Source organism: Aegilops tauschii, chromosome 3, assembly GCF_002575655.3.
Source record: "Aegilops tauschii subsp. strangulata cultivar AL8/78 chromosome 3, Aet v6.0, whole genome shotgun sequence".
Taxonomy (NCBI): Eukaryota; Viridiplantae; Streptophyta; class Magnoliopsida; order Poales; family Poaceae; genus Aegilops; species Aegilops tauschii.
In genome coordinates this window covers 83,510,623-83,527,265 of record NC_053037.3, presented here as the reverse complement: position 1 = coordinate 83,527,265, position 16,643 = coordinate 83,510,623, and the positions used below count along the sequence as shown (strand labels likewise).

The following is a 16,643-nucleotide window of genomic DNA, read 5'->3' as shown; positions in this document are numbered from 1 at the left end:
ATTCCTAAAATAAAAGGAAAAAACTTTCCTTTTAGTTTCGACTTTAGGGATAATTTTTTTCGCTATCTTCTTCCGAGAACCACCTAAGGTTCCACCAACTCCAACTAAAAGAATAAAATAATTTCATTTAAGTAAGAAGTCCCCCTATCTGGGGACAAGAAGGCTAATTCCCCCTTATTGAATCAGATGGAGAAGGTTCATGACACTGAGCCGTTGGTACTTCTACTTCGATCGCTCGCCTTTACTTTAGGATTTAGATAGCCCCTCTGGTCTGAAAAAAAAAATCCATTCAATGTAGAAGAATTTAAATTTTAGAATCGAAGGTTCATAATATAAAAAAATAAAACTTCTCGGCTTTTACCCATTTTTAAATTTTTTTGGATTAAAATAAGGATTAGGCTGTGGAGAGATGGCTGAGTGGTTGATAGCTCCGGTCTTGAAAACCGGTATAGTTCTAGGAACTATCGAGGGTTCGAATCCCTCTCTCTCCTTTTGCTTATTGTTCTAGAGATTCTAGAGAAAGTGAGACAAAGTGAAACGAGAAAGTTTTCTTTATATAAGAATTAGTTGGAGTTGGTGGAACCTTAGGTGGTTCTCGGAAGAAGATAGCGAAAAAAATTATCCCTAAAGTCGAAACTAAAAGGAACGTATAAACCAATGCTTCCATAGATTCGATCCTGGTCGAACCAACGACTTACCTCTTAGCACGAGATTACTCTACCACTAATTTAAAAAGCCCTTTATCGGATTTGATCGAGCGCCCTTGCGCTGAAGATGAATGGGGCTAAGCGATCTGCCGAAGCTGTGGGATGTCAAAATGCATCGGTAGGGGAGAGTTCCGCCTTAGAGGGAAGCAACCGCGAAAGCGGGGGTCGACGAAGCGGAAGCGAGAATGTCGGCTTGACAAGTGCAGGACCGATTCCCCATAATAGGTTAGATCGCGCCAATATCAATTCTTGGATTCAATTGTCAACTGGTCCTATCGAAAGTAGGATTGACTATGGATTCGAAATCCATGTCCTACCGAGACAGAATTTAGAACTTCCTATCCTCTTGCCTAATAGGCAAAGATTGACCTCTGTTGGGGAGTAGGGCCAGGGGGGAAGTTCTAGATACTTTTCCGTACTTTGTATCTGGCGTACTTCACCTAATTTCCTCCGCAGTCTTAGGCTTCGGTGGCATTTATCACGCGCTTCTGGGACCCGAAGAGGGACCTATGGAGAATGTAGTCAGAAATCCATAATAGAGTCCGACCACAACGACCGAATTAATTATCCTCATCGAGAAACTTAGACACCTTGCCCTTTTTGATTGAGAATTGTATCTGTGGCTACTGCTGTGTTGCCAGTCTGTCTGTCCCCAATAATTAACTCTCGCTGACCGCGCCCTATATTCAACCATCTCTTTCTCAACTCAGCAACTTGAAGTATTAATCTTATATTTAGGATACCAAGAAAGCACTTAGCAACGAAGCCCTATCCATTAGTATTCCACATAAGAAATCCATTCTAGGAAAAAATACAATTAGATTAGCTCTTCATAGACAAACTTGGGGTTTGCGAGCCAAAGGGGGGACATGGGGACGCCAAAAAAGGGATCCTATCACTATCAACTAATTTGTTACGACCTAGGATAATAAGCTCATGAGCTTGGTCTTACTTCACCCTAAACGAAAGAAGACTTCCATATCCAAGTTTAGCTCTCGTCGACCCCCGCTTTCGCGGTTGCTTCCCTCTAAGGCGGAACGCTCCCCTACCGATGCATTTTGACATCCCACAGCTTCGGCAGATCGCTTAGCCCCGTTTCCCAAATTTTCCTTTTATCAATCCTTACATTAGAAGTGGCGCGTTTCGTGATTAAATCGCGAATTACAAATAGCTGAAAAAGCTTTATTGCTATCTCTAGAGGTAATCCACATTGATGTAATGAAAGCGAAGGACCCACAACAATGACAGAACGCCCCGAGTAATCGACCCGTTTCCCAAGCAGAGTCTCGCGAAACCTTCCCTTCCTCCACTAGCAGGTTTCTTCGGAAAACTCTATCTATTCTGGTGTGGATGGCAAGCAGGCCTATATTTCTTGGTTTCAATAGGACTCCTTACGAGCGTTCTTTCTATCTACTATTATCTAAAAATAATCAAGTTATTAATGACTGGACGAAACCAAGAAATAACCCCTTATGTGCGAAATTATAGAAGATCCCCTTTAAGATCAAACCTTATTCCATGCTATTTCCATAAGATTCTTCTTTCTTATTCTTAAGCAAGCCCTCGAGAGGGCTTAGTTGATCATGATTTCTGTTTTCTCTTTCTTTTCCTTTTTGTTTGTTTTGAGAGGGAATAAAAGAGGATTTGGGGATAGAGGGACTTGAACCCTCACAACTTATAAAGTCGACGGATTTTCCTTTTACTAGAAATTTCATTGTTGTCAGCCTCTATGGTAGAACCCGTCGGGGAGGCCTGAGAGGCGGTGGTTTACCCTGTGGCGGATGTCAGCGGTTCGAGTCCGCTTATCTCCAGCCCGTGAACTTAGCGGATACTATGATAGCGATAGCACCGAATTTTGCCAATTCGGCAGTTCGATCTATGATTTCACATCGGAACTTAATTTGAAAGCCATATTTCGACCCGGACGCTTTTGGGATGGATACATAAAAAATATTTTTTATTTCAAGCTATTTCGGATCTTTCTTAATCTTCAAAAAGAACTAAATTCCGTAATGGAATGGTAGGGTTAAAAAAAAGGAAGTGTGGAAAAAATGACAAGAAGATATTGGAACATTAATTTGAAAGAGATGATAGAAGCAGGAGTTCATTTTGGTTCAAATGCGAAGACGGTATAATAATCCGCTATGATGACAATGCTGCGGTTATAATTGATCAAAAAGGCAATCCAAAAGGAACTCGAGTTTTTGGCGCGATTGCCGAGGAATTGAGAGAATTGAATTTTACCAAATCATAGACTTTCCCTATGGCTTGATAGAAGTAAGCAGCAAAGAGTCGTAACTTAAAGAAAAAAACGGACAGGGCCGACAGATTTACCTGATGTAAAGAAGATCCTAAAAGTCTCTGATTAGTCGACTCTCTCCATTTAACACTTTCCTCTCTCTCCTTTTTTTAGAGACAAAAGTTTATTAAAGAGAATAATGATATCTTATTCTTTCTCAGAAAACATAATAAAGTCTTAAGTCCAGTCAAATTGACTATCTTTATTTTCATACGACAAGTCCATAAGCTTTGGCTTCGTCTGCTGACATAAAAACATCCCTTTCCATGTCTTCGGATACAACCCAAAAAGGCTTGCCTGTTCTTACTGCATAAACCCTTGTGATCAATGAAGTTTTCATTCTGTACATGCCAGATCATGAATTAGTAACTGCATCCAATCTCCGAAAAGTCCCGATTGTTTCGATTCAAATAAATGTAGTATTTAGTCCAACCAATCATTGGTGAATCTATGTCTTTCGTGAAAAGTGGAGTATTTGTGCCCAAGATCTTTCTATTCCCTTTAGTAGGTGCACACATCTCGTATGGTAAAGAAAAACTATGGTGGACTAACTGATCTTTAAATCAGTTTATGAAAGAGCCCAATGCAAAAAAATGCATGTTGGGTCTTTGAAACAGTTCAAATCATTTCGATAATAATCCGTTTGATCTGTTTTACCGAGAAGGACGTACTCTATTTTTCTTTGCCAAATAAGCCAGCAAACGTCGACGTTTTCCCAAAAGTCTTCGTAGACCTCTTTCCGATGAAAAATCTTTTTTGTGTAATTCCAAATGTGAAGCTTTGGGCTTTGATCACCGAGGAATAGAGACTTTACAAATAAAAGCAGGGGATTGGGATTCCATTGCTGTCATTTTTCTATTTTTATTTTAAAAATAGGAAGGGCGAGATAGAATTCGAGCACTATAGGCGGGGCGATTACCATATATAACATAAGAATTCTCCCCCAATTCTGTTTAGTCGAGCTTCTCGATCTGTCATTATTCCTCGAGAAGTAGAAAGAATAGCAATTCCCATTCCACCCAAAACTTTAGGAATTCCTTGATAGTTGGTATAAATTCGTAAACCGGGTCGATACTTCCACATATTATGGGTAACGTAGGAGACATCCCTATTTTCCCCCGGGGGTCGTAATTCCAGAGGAATCATTACCGCAAGGCATAGAGGGGGAGGTCATAAGCGCCTATACCGTAAAATAGATTTTCGACGGAATCAAAAAGACATATCTGGTAGAATCGGGGAAGAGGGGGCAGCCCTCGGCCCGATCATCCCATTCGCTCCGACGATCCAGGCATGGTTCAGTAGTCAAACGTCGATGACATCCTCGTCGAAGTCGCCGCCCTTCCTGGGATCCACAGCCATCTCGAACTCTATCTCGTCCACAGTGCCCCCCTGTAGAACTCCTCCTCGATTCTCTCATGGAGCCTCGCCGTCTCCTCATCCAGATCTTCCCCCACCTTCTCGTGCACATGCTCTCCGACTGGTAGCTCGACGGCTGGGATGGCAGCGGGAGGAGGCACAGCAGTTGCTGCACCGCCAGCGGTCGCCGCTACGGCGGACTCAGCCGCTGCAACCGCGGCGGCACCCATGGCAGCAGACTGCTCTCCACCGATGGTTGTCTCCGGCTCGTCGGCCGCATCTTCACGGCCACGCTTCATTGGCGGTCGACGAGACGAGGAGGAGGAGTGGATTGCTGAGGAAGCCAGGAGGGTTTGGGAGAGAACGAGGTGGTATGGCTGGAGTGGGAGAGGACGAGGGTTTTCTACCCGAATTGGGGAAGAAAATGAATGCGGCTGCCTCTTGGAGTTACCGAGGGGTCGAGGGGTGATTTGTCTCACCTATCAGGGCCTTCCACAGTGTGGACGCGTGGGGTTTGCCCCGCGCCGTGCACCTCGCGTGCGCTATGTCCCGTGCCGCCCTTCAAACTGCTGACACGTGGACACCAGCAGTGGTTCACATGATAGGTATGGTAAATGAATTTCTTAAATATGAGGGCACGTAATTTGTATGAAAATGCATCATCAGCCCAGTGGTAACACCCTCCCCATCACAAACTAATGCCCTACGTTCAAAACTCCGTCGGGCACTTTGGTTGGGCCTCTTTTTTGCGTATGGGGTTTTTACATGTGGATCCCTTGCACAAACAAAGCTAGGTTTCCAAGGTTTTATATTTTTTTTATTTTTTTTAAATTTATACTGCCCTATAGACTGACTGATCAAAACATCGGTCTATACCTCAAGGGGGCATTGTAAAATATTTTTTTTCCAAATTTTCTTTCATGGACATGTTTGGCACAAGTGGGTCACCGTGTCATAGAGAAATTGGGTGATTTGGAGGTGGTGGAAAAAACCACCTTTGTTCAAAAAATGGCTTAAGTTAGACCAAATGGTCCCTCCGGAATGCGGTGATTTTTTCGACCACCTCAAAATCACCTCAATTTTGGCACATATGATCTCTTGCACAAACAAAGCTAGGTTTCCAAGGTTTTATATTTTTTTGAATTTATACTGCCCTCTAGACTGACTAATCAAAACATCGGTCTATACCTCAAGGGGGCATTGTAAAATATATTTTTCCAAATTTTCTTTCATGGACATGTTTGGCACATGTAGGTCACCGTGTCATAGAGAAATTGGGTGATTTGGAGGTGGTGGAAAAAATCACCTTTGTTCAAAAAATGGCTTAAGTTAGACCAAACGGTCCCTCCGGAATGCGGTGATTTTTTCGACCACCTCCAAATCACCTCAATTTTGGCACACATGATCCATTGCACAAACAAAGCTAGCTTTCCAAGTTTTTATATTTTTTGAATTTTTTTGAATTTATACTGCCCTCTAGACTGACTGATCAAAACATCGGTCTATACCTCAAGGGGGCATTGAAAAGTATTTTTTTTCCAAATTTTCTTTCCTGGACATGTTTGGCACATGTGGGTCACCGTGTCATGGAGAAATTGGGTGATTTGGAGGTGGTGGAAAAAATCACCTTTGTTCAAAAAATGGCTTAAGTTAGACCAAACGGTCCCTCCGGAATGCGGTGATTTTTTCGACCACCTCCAAATCACCTCAATTTTGGCACACATGATCTCTTGCACAAACAAATCTAGGTTTCCAAGGTTTTATATTTTTGTGAATTTTTTGAATTTATACTACCCTCTAGACTGACTGATCAAAACATCGGTCTATACCTCAAGGGGGCATTATAAAATATATTTTTTCCAAATTTTCTTTCATGGAAAGTATTGGCACATGTGGGTCACCGTGTCATAGAGAAATTGGGTGATTTGGAGGTGGTGGAAAAAAAGCACCTTTGTTCAAAAAATGGCTTAAGTTAGACCAAATGGTCCCTCCGGAATGCGGTCATTTTTTCGACCACCTCCAAATCACCCAAAATTTGGCACACATGATCTATTGCACAAACAAAGCTAGGTTTCCAAGGTTTTATATTTTTTTGAATTTATACTGCTTAAAATACTAGCCGGACATGATGTAAATGGACCCAAAAAATTTCCACTTCTTTGTATCAACATGAGAAGGAAGCATGACTAGTTTGGTAAGGTTGTCGGCATTTGTATGGATTTTCTAATACGATTAAATGCTTAGAATACTTCTCGGAGGTGACGCGAGAAGCGCACGTTGTCGATCCTTCACCGGTGGCCGTTCCGGTAGGAGGTAAGGGTCCGTGTGGAAGGACGGGTTTGTCTCGACTTGCTTCAAATGGACCTGTATTCTTTCTTCACCCTTGTACCAACATGAGAAGCATCCATGACTAGTTCCATTGATTTTCGACGTTTTTATTAATTTTCTAGGGTTATCACGACGATAAAACCCTAAAATATTTCCCACCAGCGCCACCCTTCCCTCCGATCACTCTGACCAGCATGTACTTAACTTAGCATCAAGGCCATGAAAACAGGAATCAAAACCGTATTAGATTTTGATCCCACACATCCAAAACAGATAACACACAGACTGCAGGTACTACGATTATCAGATTGTACTTGTAATGCATAACAACTTCTGGTATTCAAATACATCACATGAAATAGTGAGACAACTAGAAATGCAAAAAAGCTTGTGATGTTGAGGTTGAGCAAGGGACTTTTATTGTGAGGCGCAGCATCTTCAGCAACCTATCCATGATTCCACCTGTAGCATATAAGTAACTGGAAGTTTCAGATTGAATACAGTTGGTATTGGAAAAATGACAGTACGGTAATTGGGATGCCAAGGAAATCTGTCACGACAACTGTAGGAGGATACGAATTTGAATACAAAGTTCATAGAAGTCAATGTTGAATTAATAAGACCTTTGGAAGATGCAAAATCACTGCTGTGATGAGAGTAAACAGCATGTAGGCCATAGCACATGCAAGAAGCACTTACAGGAAGTGAAGCAAAAGGTTGTACAGCACGACAACATGAGTAAGCCAACATCCCTACAAAAATTATTTCACTGCTTATGTCTATTTTTTTGCTGAATCATTAGGAAGCCCTAAATATTTGGATGCAAGATCACCGACATGGCACTACTGAAATATTTCAGTGTCTACATCTCTGTACTGAAAGTGCATTACTGAAATATTTCAGTGGCTACGTGTGTGTGTACTGAAACAGCACCACTGAAATTTTTCAGTTGCTACATGCGTGTACTGAAACAGCACCACTGAAATATTTCATTTCGTATGTGTGTGTACTGAAAGTGAACCACTGAAATATTTCAGTGGGTACGTGCGTGTACTGAAAGTGCACCACCGAAATATTTCAGTGGCTACGCGCGTGTACTGAAACTGCTACACCGAAATATTTCTGGGGTTGCATGCGTGTACTGAAACTGCGGTACTGAAATATTCAGTGTCTACCCGTGTGTACTGAAATTGCATTGCACTACTGAAAATTTTCAGTGTGTACCCGTGTGTACTGCAATTGCACTACTCAAATATTTCAGTGTGAACCTGTCAGTACTGAAATATTTCAATGCCTACAACTATCTACTAAACTTGCAGTATTGAAATATTTCAGTGTCAACCCAGAGTCTATCACTCTAAACTGTGTACTGAACTTTTCTGGAGGCACTTCTTGCAGCCAAAATATTGCAAGTTCAATTTACGCAGATTGCATCACGTAATTTGAACACACCTCTTGAGGTGACAGACAAAATTACCTATCATGGATACCACTCATTCACATCAAAACGTAGCAAGTAAACATAGCAATGCTATATGCCTAGACTCATTACAGCCTCGTCGATCAAACTAAGCGGCCATCCAGAGGCTACGGATTCAAGTACACAGGTCGCAAGAACATATTGCAGAGAATCAAATTAAGCAAGTGGCAAGTAATGATGAATGAAATTCAACAATCTTACCCTAAACATAGCTACGGCCGCCGTTCAGACGAGGAGAGCGGCGAGGGAAGCGTGGAGAACGGCGGGGAAGCGATGTCGCGACCACTGTCCTCCTCCTCTTGCGCTTCGGAGTCATCTCCGACTCGGCTAGAGGCTCCACAATCTGCAACGGCACCTCGTGCAACGTGGGTTCCTGATCCAGTGGATGCTCTACCCTGGATCTGAACGCCCACCACCTACGCCTGGTCCACGGGCTGGACGAATCGGCCTGCTCCATCACCCAGAGGAGGATCTCGACCTTGTGCATCGGTTGTGCGGGTGGGGGGGAAAGCTTTGCCCTCTCCCTCCTCGTCATTTGCTTCAAAGTGGCCATTGTTGTCCAGTTCATCTGCAATATGTTGTGAAACCAAGAACGAATCTCCGTCAACCTGGCCATCTTGACCTGGTCGCCGTCGGCGATCTCCATGAAGTCGGTGTTCTCGCCGCCGGCGATCTCAACGAAGTCGGCGTTCTCGCCGCCGCCGATGTGCTCGATCTGCTGCTCCATCGAGGATCTTGCGTGGATGGAAGAGGGGGGTGGATGTGGAAGATGAGAAGAGCAAAGTTGCGGCCGCGAGAAGGAGGAGAAGGCTAGGAGATGGCCGCGGTTGCAATGGTGATGGAAGAGGGGAAGGAGCACGGCGGCGGCTTTGCATTGGACGAGAGGGGTGGCGGTTTTGCATTGGACGAGAGGGCCCCACCTTGTCATATATTTCCTAGGACTAAAATGCCCCTAGACTAATAGTACTTTCGAGTACTTTCATCCACGTACTTTCGAGTACTACGTATGTATGCGCCGTTAGATCGAGACAAACGAACGGCTCCAAAAAATGCCAACTACTGTAAAAGTTGTATTCGATAATTATTTTGAGTGTTGTGAAATAAAAAAATATTTAGGGGATAAGGTTGGATAGCCGATTGTCGTATCCGTGTCCGTGGACTGGTGTGTGTCCGTTTTACAGGTCAGTGTGAAGATGCCCTATTTTCACTTGGACAGTTTTTCTTTCCACCACAATTTTCGGTAGGATGGGTATTTCGCAACAAAATATGGGTATATGCACAAACGCGTGCAATTTTTTTTAAGAGACGCTGCACTTTTGGGTATGCTGTTGGAGGTACTAGTATTTGGACAAAATATCCATATTTCGTAATTTCAATTATTCTGTAAAAAAATGGATTTGCGCCGTTGGAGATGCTCTAATCCTTGCCATTTCTCGAAGACTAGCAGTTGCTAGCATCCGCAAAAATAACCAATCGTCTGCCTCTTATTGCCACTTGTGCAAGATTGGTAAGTAATTAATTACTCCTCATCTCTTAGCATGAAATTAATTACTGCCTTCAAACTCTTCAGTTTCAAACGCAAAAAGCAGCAGAAAATTAATAGTAGTAGAAACTAGTAACCGCCCTCCCTCCTCTTCATCTTCCTCTTCCCAATCAACTCTAGGCTTACGTTACACTAACCCCTCTATTAATAAGACTACCCAGCACTGCGTGCTACTACGCCAGAGCATCATCGAGATCATACGTGATACGCCATGGCAGGTGCGAGATGCTACGCTCTCCTTGTCGTTGCCATTGTCCTGACGGCCCAGCTATGCGGATGCACGGCGTACGTCGGCCGCGATGGGTTTACCGTGGAGTTCATCCACCGGGACTCCGTCCAGTCGCCGTTCCACGACCCGTCGCTCACCTCGCACGGCCGCCTACTTGCCGCCGTGCGGCGTTCCGCGGCGCGCGCCTCAGCTCTCGCGCGCTCCTACGCCGGCGGCTCCCCTCACGGCGCCGTGTCGGAGGTCGTCCACGGGCAGTTCGAGTACCTGATGCACGTCAACGTGGGCACGCCGGCCACCAGGGTGCTCGCCATCGTCGACACCGGCAGCAACCTCGTCTGGTTTAAGTGCACCAACGTCCGTACCGCAGCGACGACGACTCCAGCAGCAATCGCCGGTGGCGCGAGCCTTGTGTTCAACCCGTCGTCCTCGTCGACGTTCGGCCGCGTGTACTGCCAGTCCGGCACGTGCCACAAGCTCCCCGGCACCTCCTGCGATGCCAGCTCCAGATGCAAGTACGCCCAATCCTACGTCGACGGCTCGAAGACAACCGGCCTCCTCTCCACCGAGAGTTTGATCTTCGACGATGCCCCCGGCGGCTGCGTCGGGTGCCGCCAGCGTCGGCAGCTGCTCGTGCCCAATTTCAGCTTCGGCTGCTCCACGGCTACGGCCGGCACGTTCCGCGCGGACGGCGTCGTCGGTCTCGGCAGCGGCGACTTCTCCCTCATCACACAGATCGGCGCCGGCACCTCGCTCGGCCGGAGGTTCTCCTACTGCCTCGCGCCCTACTACGTCAACGCCTCCTCCCCGCTCAACTTCGGCGCCCGTGCCGCCGTGACGGAGCCGGGCGCGGCGACGACGGCGCTGCTCCGCCCCGACCCGCGCAAGCCGCTCTACACCGTCGTGCTCGAGTCCGTCAGGATCGGGAACGCGAGGTTTGAGCACCTGTCCAACGTCATCATCGACTCCGGCACGACGCTGACGTTCCTGGACAAGGTTCTGCTTGACCCGATAATGGAGGAGATGACACGGCGCATTCACTTCGTGCGGAAGCGGCCGCCGAACAGGCAGCTGCAGCTCTGCTACAGCGTGCTCGGGCCGAGTGGTAAATTTTACTTCTACAAGTTTGTCCCGGACTTGACGCTGAATCTGGCCGTCTTCGCGGAGGCGGTGACGCTGAAGCCGGAGAACCTGTTCGTCGAGGTGCAGATAGGGACCATGTGCTTGATGATGGCGCCGGTGACGCCGCAGCAGCCGGTGGCCATCATTGGGAACATCGCGCAGCAGAACTTTCACGTCGGCTACGACCTTGACAAGGGCACCGTCACCTTCGCCCCTGCGGACTGCGCGAGATCCTACCGCTCGTCCTCCGCCTCCGTGTAGCTATCTCATCATCATTAGTTGCTAATAATTTTGCGTTTAGTGTTGCCATGTGGTGCATCTTTTCTTTTATGCGTTGCTCTTTGTCAGATCGGCTCCTGAATGCCACATATGAGCTCTCTTTGGTTGGTCTTTCAGAGTAGCTTTCTAATAAAAAATTTAAAAAAAGAGTATCGATTAAGTAAAACCTTGGCGTGCCAAACTTATCTTAAGCGCCCAGTCTGGCGTACCATTTGGAAATTGCGTGTGCCATCAAAAATCAAAATCCATGTTTGGAGGACTTTGCTTGGACCTATTCCTTGCCGTGGTGCTTTAGCGAACAGACATATGACTACAAGTTCCCGGTGTCCTCTTTGTAGTTCGGACTGTGAAAGCATTAGGCATGCTATGTTTCTGTGCCCGAGGGTGCAGGAAATTTGGCATATTCTTGGACTACTGGAGCTGGTGAATGAAATCTGCACAATAGAGAGAGATGGAGGTTCGGCGCTGGCCGATCTCCTGTTATCCAAAAGTACCATATGTCCACTAGTGGTCGATGTCCAGCGCAATGATCTAGTGGACACAACAATCTGGTATGTATGGTGGGAACGACGCAAATACACACACGGTGAGAACATCTATGAGTCAGCAAGGTCGGCCCAAGCTATATCAACTTTAGCGCAGAACTTTTCACGAGCAAGGTTGAAGCAAACTAAAATTAAAAGACATGGCTGGTCCAAGCCGCCTGAGGGCGTCATCAAACTTAATGTCGATGCAGCTTTTGATCGGGACACTGGTACAGGGGGTACGGGAGCAGTGCTGCGTGATCCGGTTTCTTTGTCGCTGCTTCCTGCAGTGATATACCCTTTGTGGAAGACGCAGCGACGGATCTGCTAGCTAAGAACTCGGAGTGTCTCGAACAATTGTTTGGAAATCGGAGCCCCGGGTTTCTTAGTGGATGTTTTAACAAACGATGGATCTTTATTCTCACATGAAATATAAACCGCCATGATGGCATTTCCCTCAAAAAAAAAAACTTATCTTAACCGCCGCATCAACCCAACCCACCCACACATACACTCCTTAGAGCATCTCTAGCACACCCCTTATATTGCGGACCTTAAAAATGCGTTTACGCAAACCCAACAAGGCAGGAGGTGGACACATTGATGGAGTTGCTGGATGGGTTCGGCGAGGCCACCGGACTCAGACTAAATAAAAGAAAATCCTCTGTCGCCGCAATATGTTGTGAAGGCCTGCTTTTGCCGGAAGTGCTACAGGGTTTTGGTGGCCGCGTTGTCAACTTTCCAGTAACCTACCTAGCTAGGCCTGCCGATCACGCCAACAAGGCTCAGAATGGTGCATTTCCAATTCCTCATCGACCGGGTCAAGGCGAGGTTGGCCGGATGGAAAGGCAAGCTGCTGAACTTGGCGGGGAGAAGGGTTCTCTTCAGAAGCGTCCTCTCTGCTCTCCCTACTTTCGCAATGACAACTCTGAAGGTTCCAAAGAAAATTCTGAAAGAAGCCGACAAATCAAGACGGTGTTTCCTCTGGGCTCAGGACGACGAACTATCTGGAGGCAAATGCAAATGGCCTGGGGCAAGGTATGCTCACCAGTAGCTCAAGGAGGCCTCGGAATCCTTGACCTGAACAAATTCAACCGGGTCCTTAGAATTAGATGGCAATGGCTAGCATGGGTACAGCCGGACAAGCCTTGGGTCGGCATGCAACCACCACCAGACGACCACGACTGGGCTCTGTTTAGCAAAGCCACAAGGATACAGATAGGCAACGGAAACAAGGCAAGCTTCTGGAAGGATAACTGGGTAGGCGAAGCGCCGCTGCGCGTGCTGTCGGAGAAATGACACCTATGGGATCACGTGGAACTCTTCTACGGTTTGGCAGGGAAAGAAGTGTGCACAGAGAGCAGATCCAACGATCAACACGAGGGATTTTTACCCAGGTTCGGGCCGCTGACAAGCGTAAAACCCTAGTCCTGCTTCAGTGTATTGAGAGTTCTTGAGCTCTGGCTAGCTGCTACACATGCAAACTGGGCCAGAAAGTCCAAAAGTCCCCCTCTGTATTGCCTTGGGCCTCCTTTTATACCAAGGGGCTGCCACAGTGGCCTACATGAGGTGTAAAGTGCTACAGTGCACATGCTTATCCCTGTCGTCTTAGGACAAGCGCATTTAATGCGCTGCTTACGTGTCCCTAACTTTCTTGGGGACGGAAACAGAGCCCGTCCCGTCCGTCGCCGCCTCGCCCCATCTCGACACGCATCCAGGATGACGAGGCTCGCGGGGCCAGGCTGGCAGGCTAGTCGCTGTGCTGGAGCGGTGGCAGGGCGGTGGGATCTTGGCCAGGCGCGAGTCTTGCCGTGACCCCATAGACGTCCTCGGCAAGAATCTTGCCGGGGCCTCGCAAACGTTCCAGGTAAGAACCTTGCTGGGAACTTCGCCTTTTAGTCTTCACAAAGATTTGCATGCCACCATGCAGACACCCCTGGATCTTGGTCTTGACATTGTCGATGGTGTCAGAGATCTCAACCTCAAGGGTGGTGATCTTGTCGGGGCTTCGCAAACCATCCCGGCAAGGATCTTGCCGGGGACTCAGCTTGTCTTCGGTTCTCTGATTATTGGCTCGGATGCCATCTTGGTCGCCTCGTACTTGCTTCCAGTTGCCCCCGTCAGGCCTTGCCGCGAGCGTGGCTGCAACTGCCCGTTCACAAGTATGGGGTACTATAGGGCTCAAACTTTAGTACACCGACAGGAGCCCCTGGGCCTGGGCCACACACGGGTGCTAGGTGTTGTTGGGCTAGGCCCAAGCAGTGCACGGGCACGCGTGGCAGGGGTTAACTGCTGTAATCATCTTGTCTGTTGTGCTTGCCCACGATACGCATTGTGTGCGCGACGTGGGATACATGCGCGGAACGGCCGCAGCAGCAGGACGCCTGCGAAAACGCCTTCACATCGAACGGTAAAGAGGCAGCCTCACGCCTTCCCCATAAAAAGAGGAATCCGCAGAGGTGCTGCTCATTTACCTCTCGCCCGTTCCAATCTAGAAACCGCAGTCGTCTACCTCCTGGAGTCCGAAACAGAGCCCCCTCATCCGTCCGCCGCCTCCACGCTCTCACCGCCCTTGGCCTCCTGCCCTCCCCCGACTGCTATGGCGCCCAAAGTGACCAAGGGTAAAGAAGTGCCCAAGGCGAGCAAGGGCAAAGATGTGCCGGAGAGCGAGTTGATGAAGATGCGGAAGAGGAATGTCGTCTTCGCCCTGAAGCTTGACGCGCGCGCTCTGAAGGAGCGGTATGTGCATGTGGGGAAGAGCAACAAAGCGGCATCCTGCTACCCGTGTCATCCCAGCTTCCAGCGCCAAGCCTGCCCCAGATAAATTCCCCTTCTTTGTCGATTACTTCTACTGCGGGCTCTGCCCCCCATTTTCTAATTTCTTTGTCGACATCATGTACACATTCGGCTTCCACCTTTTGGATTTTACGCTGAATGTCATGGCATGTATGTCCATCTTCGCCCACCTCTGTGAGAATTTCGCCGGAGTGGTCCCCAACACATCCCTCTTCCGCCATTTCTTCATCCCCCGCATCCAGCCAGGACAGGCCCTTTCTAGCTGCGTCGCCTGGATCCCAAGGGCATGGAACAAGGAAACCTACCCAGATGGGGTCTATGGCGAGAAGTGGGATGAGTGGCGGGGCAGGTGGTGCTGGATTACGGAGGAAGATCCGCAGCCATTCTGTATGCCCCGGCAAAAAAGGCTGACCCGCGGCAACAGTTGGAGCGCCCTAGACCCTCGAGACGGGGAGCTCACAATCGCAAACGACAGGATCAAATGCCTCAGAGCTGTCGGGCTCACAATCGAGATGCTCGGCGTCGACTTCCTACGCCGCCGCATCGCCCCTCTGCAGAACAAGGGGAGTCCGGCTTGGGAATATCAGAACGGAGCGGATATCATGAGGCTGCGCCCCGGCTTGACAGTAACTTGACGGTCATGTAGCACGCAGCTCTCTGCCATAGGATGTTCAAGACCATGACGTCGCTCAGGTTGCCGGCAGGCGTAACCCCACTGTGCAACAGCACCGCCCAGACCTCGATCATCACTATGATGCCGGTGTTCAATGCCCATGGCCTTGACCAAACCTGGGCCGAGCCATTCACGGAGCAAGAATAGGATTTCTTCGACAACTTGTTGGAGAGGGCCATCCGAGAAGAGACGAACCTCATCCGCCCCACCACCGATGAAGAAGTGGCATATATTGCCAGCAGGGCGGAAGAGGCGGCCCTTGCCGCGGAGGCCGGCAGCGTTGGCTTCATGGAAGACGAAGCCAATGAAGAGGAGAACTTTGCCGAGCAGGGGGAAACTGCCGAAGAGCACAGAGGCGCAGTTGCCGGGGGCCCTTCTGCCGTAGATACAACTGAGGAGCAGCCGTATGAGGAGCCCCCAGCTCTAGGGAAGAAGATGCATGTTCTTCGGCGAGCCATCTCTGGCGAGCCAGTCCAGCAAGCTTCCTCGCACGAGGAGGTCCCCGACAAGGGAGTGGCCGGCAAGGCTGCACAGCGGCAAGAAGCTCAGCAGCAACCTGTGCGCCATATGAGGCGCATGACCGCGGCAGTGAGGAAAGCGGTAGGGGCGGCCCACGTGACGGCGCAGGCAGCTGGGGCGGGCTCACATCAGCCTGCCGCTTCTGCCATAGCCAAGCGGCCCAGGTCCCCCTCTCCATCCCTCGTACGGACGCTATAGCAGAGGTCGAGTTCGACCTCTCTGCTTTTAGCCCGGAGAGAGACGAGAGCCCGGAAGGAGAAGAGTAAGTGTCCTGCCGCCTCCTTTATCCCCTGAGTTTCTGATTTTGCTTATCTTGTTTGTTCTTGCTTTGGCCTGTCCCCGCAGAGTTACGGAAACGTTGGCGAAGAAGGCGAAGAAGGCCAAAACTTCAACGAGGGACGAGCCCCCGGCAAGCATCGCAGGTGCGACGGAGACCATCACCATCAGCCCGGAGCCCAGCCCACGACACAGCCCCCAACCCAGCCCCTAGCATGAGTCCACTACTCATTTCCCGCTGGCGGGCATCAGGGTGTACATCTTTGCTGCTGACATTGCTGGGTCTGTAGGAGAAGAACAACAACAAGGAGAGCTGCCGAGGGCCGCCCCCGATGTGCCGCCTCCGTCAACCAGACCGCCCAGGGATGGATCCCCGGCAAGGGCTTCCACCAGTGAGCCCACGCGCGTGGGGGAAGAGCCGGCAAGCACAGGCGCCGGCAGTCTTACACCGGCAACAGATGTTGCCGGGGAGGGAACCACCTCCCAACCGCTCGTCACAGGTAAGTTGCTCGCTT

At 48.7% G+C, this 16,643-nt stretch overlaps 1 protein-coding gene and 1 non-coding gene across 2 annotated transcripts; both read left to right on the top strand.

Moving 5' to 3' along the window:
* The first annotated feature begins 403 nt into the window (after positions 1-403).
* TRNAS-UGA (transfer RNA serine (anticodon UGA)) lies at positions 404-491 on the top strand. Its single transcript has one exon. It is a non-coding gene; the product is annotated as a tRNA-Ser (tRNA).
* Positions 492-9,917: 9,426 nt separating this feature from the next.
* On the top strand, positions 9,918-11,506 carry LOC109749755 (aspartic proteinase CDR1-like). Its single transcript, XM_073510044.1, has one exon. The coding sequence runs from the start codon at positions 9,925-9,927 to the stop codon at positions 11,320-11,322; it is 1,398 nt and encodes a 465-aa protein (XP_073366145.1). The 5' UTR covers positions 9,918-9,924; the 3' UTR covers positions 11,323-11,506.
* The last annotated feature ends 5,137 nt before the right edge of the window (positions 11,507-16,643 follow it).